The sequence below is a fragment of the Leuciscus leuciscus genome (genome assembly GCF_965113295.1).
Source record: "Leuciscus leuciscus genome assembly, chromosome: 15".
Lineage (NCBI taxonomy): Eukaryota > Metazoa > Chordata > Actinopteri > Cypriniformes > Leuciscidae > Leuciscus > Leuciscus leuciscus.
The window spans coordinates 20950060-20957507 of record NC_138739.1 but is presented as its reverse complement, the minus strand read 5'-3'; the positions used below and the strand labels follow the sequence as shown (position 1 = coordinate 20957507).

The following is a 7448-nucleotide window of genomic DNA, read 5'->3' as shown; positions in this document are numbered from 1 at the left end:
TAAATAGTCTTAAATGAATTTCTTAGGTATATATATATATATATATATATATATATATATATATATATATATATATGTGTGTGTGTGTGTGTGTGTGTGTGTGTGTGTGTGTGTGTCAGTTTGTGTCTATTTATGCCTTAATAAAGCTTGACCTTGACCTTGTCCTATTCTAAATATCTTAAGTCAAACCTCTTCTTCTGTGATCATAATAAATGAACGTATGGTTCAATAAAGGTCCCGACCTTCAGTTATTTACTTTACTGACCATAGCCAGCCAGTAATCAAGTTCCTCTGTTGCTGAAGATCATTAATGTGTTGTGACGTCATCACCGACACCTGGCTGGCGAAACCAACAGTTTTTCTACACTCACAGAGCTCTGCTCAGCGTGCAGTCATCACTGTTTCTTTGTTTGTGTTATTGTTTTTGTCGTTATGATTCAGCGACTCCAACCCGCTCGCGAGTCTTCTGAGGTGAGTTGTGCAGTTTACAGAGTTTCGTACATTTACCATAAAACACACATATAGGCTACTAACACGGGTCATTTCTGCATTGTTTTAATCGCGTCGTTTCTGATGTTTGCAAGCTGAATAATCATTTAGTGGCAGGTTAGCATTTAGTATTCGTTTAGTAGTTTTGTATAGCCTACTTTAAAAAATATGACTCAAATAATCTGTTTAAATCACTGTATAATAAAGTGAGATCTGTGCTGTTGATCGTGTCAAGCTTGTTTCAAGAGTGTCACTGTTAACAGAGCTGCTGACTTCATGTCAACAGTTCGTGTTTTTTTTCACTTCATTCATTATGCTGTTGTCTTCAATCTCATGTAAACTGCCACTTAAAGCTCATTTCATCGGTGCTGACAGACTGAAACAAACTACACCATTATCACTTTTGAAATCGACAAGATAGGCTATCTCTAAAAATCATTTAATTTCAGTCTGAAATGCAAAAACGACACAAACCTAAAAACCAACAAACAAAAACTAAGCTATAAATGAAGTTGAACTGAATTGGTGTGTTATTTCTTGCTTACAAATGTATTTTACCTTCTGTTTTATTTTTTATGTATTATTGATATATTTTTATATTTGAAAATGGAATCTTTTAATTATGGTAGGCCCTATTTATTTCCATTTTTCTATTTCTTTTGTCCATTTGTTCATATGACAGATAAAATAACTTTATTTGTAACTTTATCCATCTATGAAAATCAAAACAAAAAATTGAATGATTAAAATGTGTGCAATAATGAAAACATCAGTTTGCTAACTGATTATTTTTGATTTTAGCAGATCTGCTGTTCCTGCCACAGAACCTGAAGCTCCTCCCACAGCAGTTCACCTATAAATGCTGGAATATTCCCATCAGTCTAGAACTGAAGACAGTTGAACAGTGAGAACATGAGTGATCCAGAGTCCTGCAGAATGAAACCTGAAGATACTGAAGAACAAATAGGTTGGTGTTTGTTCTTGATTCGTCATTAATGAGTAATGAATATTAAATTCATAAAACTGAATTTATTGAACTAAAAGAGCTGTGAAATAACATGTTTAAAGTATCAAATAATATAGAGGACACTGGAGCCTGAAACTGAAATGTTCTTTTCAACAAAGTTATAAATGAAACAAGTTACTGATACACATCTACAGTTTGTGTAAAAGATTGTGTAAATTTTTTTTTAAATTAATGATAAAACAAAAATCATTACATTAATTAAATATCAGAGAGATTGTGTCAGAAACATGACATTTGTGTGTGTATATATATATATATATATATATATATTTGTATTGCAGTTGTCTATGTTCTTGTGTTACATTAGTGTTAACTTTATGACATTTCTTTTAAATTTTTTAAGGATATACAGAAAATAAACTCCCTCACGACTCTACATAGAATAACTGGTTTGGGGAAGTGATGAATGAAAATAAAACTTTGTTTTAATTAATTTTAGGCTTAAGTGAACAGAATGAGGAGAGTGAAGAAAAGAGTGAAAGAGATGAGAAACATCATCATGTCAAAATCAGTGAAAGATCTTTGAGTAGAGCCAAAAATTCTTGCCTTCATTGTGGAAAGAGATTCCCAAGCAAAACAAGTCTTAAACTTCACATGAGGATCCACACTGGAGAGAAGCCGTACACATGTGATCAGTGTGGGAAGAGTTTCACGCAAAAAGGAAACCTTAATGTACACATGAAAATCCACACTGGAGAGAAACCACATACATGTGATCAGTGTGGGAAGAATTTTACAGTAAAAGAAAACCTTAATATTCACATGAGGATCCACACTGGAGAGAAGCCGTACACATGTGATCAATGTGGGAAGAGTTTTACACGAGAAGAGCACCTTAAGGAACACATGAAAATCCACACGGGAGAAAAGCCACATACATGTGATCAGTGTGGGAAGAGTTTCAGACAAAAAGGAACCCTTAAGGATCACATGAGAATCCACACTGGAGAGAAGCCGCACACATGTGATCAGTGTGGGAAGAGTTTCACAAAAAAATACTTTAATGTACACATGAAGATCCACACTGGCGAGAAACCACACACATGTGATCAGTGCGGGAAGAGTTTCATACTAAAAGCAAACCTTAATGCACACATGAAAATCCACACTGGAGAGAAACCACATACATGTGATCAATGTGGGAAGAATTTTACAGTAAAAGAAAACCTTAATATTCACATGAGGATCCACACTGGAGAGAAGCCGTACACATGTGATCAGTGTGGAAAGAGTTTCACGCAAAAAGGAACCCTTAATATTCACATGAAGATCCACACTGGAGAGAAGCCACACACATGTGATCAGTGTGGGAAGAGTTTCACACACAAAAGATCCTTCAATGATCACATGAAGATCCACACTGGAGAGAAACCACATACATGTGATCAGTGTGGGAAGAGTTTTACACATGCATGCAGTCTTAAATTACATCTACATTTTCATTCTGGAAACCCATCTTTTTATTGTGATCAGTGCGGGAAAATGTATTTTTCAGCATCATCCCTAAAGGTCCATCTGAAAGTTCATACAAAGGAGAAGCCTCACGTGTGTTCTTTGTGTGGAAAGAGTTTTAGACAGCCGAGTGATTTAAAAGCACACCAGAAAAGACACAGTGGTGTGAAGAACCATGTGTGCTTTGATTGTGGGAAGACCTTTTTTAATAATGCTGAACTGAAACGGCACCAGAGAATTCACACTGTGATACAAGATTCAGTCAGTCAGGAAACATGAAAAAACATAATAGGATCCACACTGGAGAGAAGCCATGCATGTGTTCAGTGCGGGAAGAGTTTCACATGAAAAGAAGCCCTTAATGATCACATAAGGCCATGAGTACCTGGGTATTCGTAAGAGACAACAGTGATCAATTGTGAAAACTCTGAGAACACTGTTGTAAATTCCTTGTACTTTTAGCTGCCTGTGTAATATTCTCATAATTTTCATGAACAGTATTTTATTTTATTTTTTTATTAATCTTTTAACTGTTATGTTGATTTATCAATATTTTAATCTTAGCGAATAAAATGTGGCATTTTTTGATCGCCTCAAGAGTATTATGTTACTACTTACACCCTCACTCGAGCTATCATTTCTTTGTTTTGAGTATACTGATAAAAATTATTATTTTGTGGTGAAGTAAATGCTACAGAAAAAAAAAACAAATGTAGTTCAGGCAAGTAAGTAAATCCTATATTGGTACTCAATTCAATATTGCGCTATTTTGTGCATTTTCTCATCAGTCAGAAAACGATCGGTCATAAAAAAAAATATATATATACTTTTTAACCACAAATGCCCATCTTGTACCATCTCTGAGATGCGCCGCGCATTGCATCATCACGTTGGAAAGGTCACGCGTCACGTCATCTAAGTTATTTGTCTATGTATGTTCAAAAAGGTAGGGAAGGGCGAAAAACTCCATTGCTGCGTTCCAGTCCACTTTTAGACACGCACTTGCGAACTTCCCTAAGGCTGCGTTCCAGTCCACTTTTAGACACGCACTTGCAAACTTCTCTAAGCACTTCCCCTTGGGGGAATCCCTGCCGCCATTTTGAAGTGCGTTCCACTTCGTGAAGTGGACGAGGGAAGTTTATATGGACAGACCCTCGCTCCCTCGATTTTGACAGAGGGAGCGAGTCTGCTTCATATGTAAACTTCAGGCACCTATATGTCCCACAATGCAGTACGATTGTGACGTCACCACAGATCTCGTCTAATCACCACCACAACAGACAGCTCTATGATATATTAATTATAATTTTTTTAATTTAAAACAACCCAAACACACCTATAAACATTTGGATGCTGCATTAAACAAATTCTTAAAGGGACATTTTTTTTAAATAATAAATGATTCCAAGTGATCAAGGGCTTAGGACGTTCCAATTCAGCCCATTGCAGTTTCACCCAGTAGTGGGCACTCGCAATGACGTACATCCGAGTGAACGAGACGGAGGGAAGTTAGCGAGTGAAGGGCATGACAATTTTGGACTGGAACGCAGCACATCTCATTTTCTCCTCCAACTTCAAAATCGTCCTCCATCTTTGTTTAAATTTGTTTTTCGTTTTTTTCATTTTTCATTACCTTTCCAACGTGATGACGTAATGCGTGACGCATCTCAAAGATAGTACAAGACGGGCATTTGTGGTTAAAAAGTGTGTTTATTTTTTTATTTATTTTATGGCTTGGTTGAATTTCAATGTAGAATGCGGTCTGTTATTTCTTGATAACAGACCGCTGCGAAGGATAACACACCGTTGCCATGAAAAACAGAGTGTTGCTATGGACGCAGGATTCTAACCGTAGAGACGGAACATATTCATATTTATATATATTTATTTAATAGAAAATGACAATCGTTTCGCTAGATAAGACCCTTATTTCTCGACTGGGATCTTGTAGAGACTTTGAAGCTGCATTGAGACTGACATTTGAACCTTCTTTGAACATTTGAATGGTTAGTTGCCATTGAAGTCCATTATATGGAGAAAAATCCTGGAATGTTTTCCTCAAAAACCTTAATTTCTTTTCAACTGAAGAAAGAAAGACATGGACATCTTGGATGGCGTGGGGGGTGAGTAAATTATCAGGACATTTTTATTTAGAAGTGAACTGATCCTTTAAGACCTGACCGAATTTGTGTTTCATTGTGTATGTTGGTGTGGATGATTATTTCAGTATTTGGAGTGATAATTTTAAAGTCAGAATGGGAATTGGGAATCAATCACAAACAGTGGTGAAGCGATTGTATTGCTGTATTTCTCTTTTGACATTAACATTTGCAAATAGAATTTTAGTTACTTTTAGTTTTGAGAGTTTCACTATTAATATAGCAACGTAAAGGCCTCTTTATTTAATGTAAACCGCAGCAAACTAAACCATCACCATAAATCTTAACAGTATTTCATTATAATCTGTATAAATCATGTTCAATGTAAAAACAACAAAAAACTAAATGACAAGCTAAATTATGATGAACTCAGTTGAAATATTATTATTTAATGCTTACAGCACATTTTTTCTTCTTAATTTGTTTGTCTGTTTTTTTTATTATTTATTTTGATTATTTTAAATGTCTTCCTGTCATATTCTGTGGGAACGATGGGAAACCACAGTTTACCTAAGTGAAATGTTTAGCAGCTGTGGTAAATAGCTGTTGTTAGTACAGATTTACCATTAAGCTTGGTTTGCTTGATTATTTTTAGCATATACCATAAATTCTGTAATGTGACCAGCAATATTAACATTAACCTATACCTATGATATTAGGGCCTTAATATTGACAATGACATGATAAAAATGTACTGAGACCAAGCAAAAAAAAAAGTCCAGTTTCTTCCCCTACTCACATAGAGATGCAGGATGTCATTTTTTCTAATGCATCCCATATAAAATTAACACTGGTTAAATGACGTACTAGAGAGAAGTGCAATCCTCACACACTGGGCCATTTTGTGAATCTGAAATGAATAGAGGTTGAGTTGAAGTTTCAACTGTTTTTAGCAGACATGATGTTCTGGTTGAAGAACTTCAGGATCAGTCGGGATGCAGTTACCAGATACTTTACTCAGCATACTCGCATAGTGGTTTTACTTACAGCTGTTTTACTATAATTGTGAAAGTTAAAATGACAATAACCCATACTCAGAAATTTTCCTCTGCATTTAACCCATCCAAGTCAGTGCGCACAGATTAGGAGTAATGAAAACACACACACACACACACACACACACACACACACACACACACACACACACACACACACACACACACACACACACACACACACACACACACACACACACACACACACACACACACACAAAGCAGTGGCCAGACACTTTTGCTGTGGCACCTAGGGAGTGATTGGGGTTATGTATTGACTTGCTCACCTCAGTCATTTCCTGCCAGTATTGAGAATCAAAGTCTCCAGTCTGTGTCTCTAACCATTAGGCCATGACTGTCCCCAAATGTGAGGCCCAAAATGTTGAAACTAGTTAAAAATATCCTCACTTATATGGTGCAAGCTGTCGAAACAACTTGAGAGTTGACATCACTATTTAATAGGCTTTTAAATGAATCAAATAACATTTTATTTTATATGTAATAATGTAAACCAGTTTGTGTGAGGGTTTTGAGTAGAACCAATATCTAGACAAGCTCCTCACAATGATGTGCGTTTGTGTACCTGGTAGAAGTGGTTGAGTTTGAAGTAGCACTACCGTTTTTCATACTCTGAAGAACTGTAGTGCGACCGTAGCTCGTCTCCTTTACTCGTTCTGCCATGCGCTTCTCATACATGTTATTTTTGAAGTTGAGGTTTATATTTGAAGTTTATTAATCACATTAGGCTGTATCGTTTTTTCCATTCACAAATTGAAGACCTCTTAAAATAATTAAGATGTTTGTTTAATCATTTAAGATATTTAAGACATTTTATTAGCACTTGTGCTCCGGAATAAATGTTACAGTTAGAGAATAACTGATTGATTGAATCAGTCGTCTGACACATTCAGATCACTAGATCATTGAAATCCACAGAAGAAAGTCAGACCAACTATCCCTTTAAATAGATGTCCTTCGAAAAAGAGTAGGGGTGTAACCCCGGCATCCTGGCCAAATTTGCCCCTTGGCCTCTGTCGATCATGGCCTCCTAATCATCCCCATATACTGATTGGCTTCATCACTGTCTCCTCTCCACCAGTAAGCTGGTGTGTGGTGAGCGTTCTGGCGCAATATGGCTGCCGTCGCATCATCCAGGTGGATGCTGCACATTGGTGGTGGTTGAGGAGATTCCCCCATCTATGTGAAGCGCTTTGAGGTCTCAGAAAAAGCGCTATATAAATATAATTTACCATAGCATAGATGCATTAACGCTTTCTGATACTTGTTTCAATTATCATTTGTTTATTTATTTTATAACATTTTCCA

At 36.3% G+C, this 7448-nt stretch overlaps 1 protein-coding gene across 1 annotated transcript; it reads left to right on the top strand.

Moving 5' to 3' along the window:
* Nucleotides 1–373: 373 nt before the first annotated feature.
* On the top strand, nt 374–3090 carry LOC309474977 (uncharacterized protein; the record flags this gene model as incomplete). The annotated part of the gene is made up of 4 exons (XM_082137596.1): nt 374–471; nt 1291–1456; nt 1956–2906; nt 2990–3090. The coding sequence occupies exons 2-4, from the start codon at nt 1402–1404 to the stop codon at nt 3088–3090; spliced, it is 1107 nt and encodes a 368-aa protein (XP_081993722.1). The 5' UTR covers nt 374–471; nt 1291–1401.
* Between the last annotated feature and the right edge of the window lie 4358 nt (nt 3091–7448).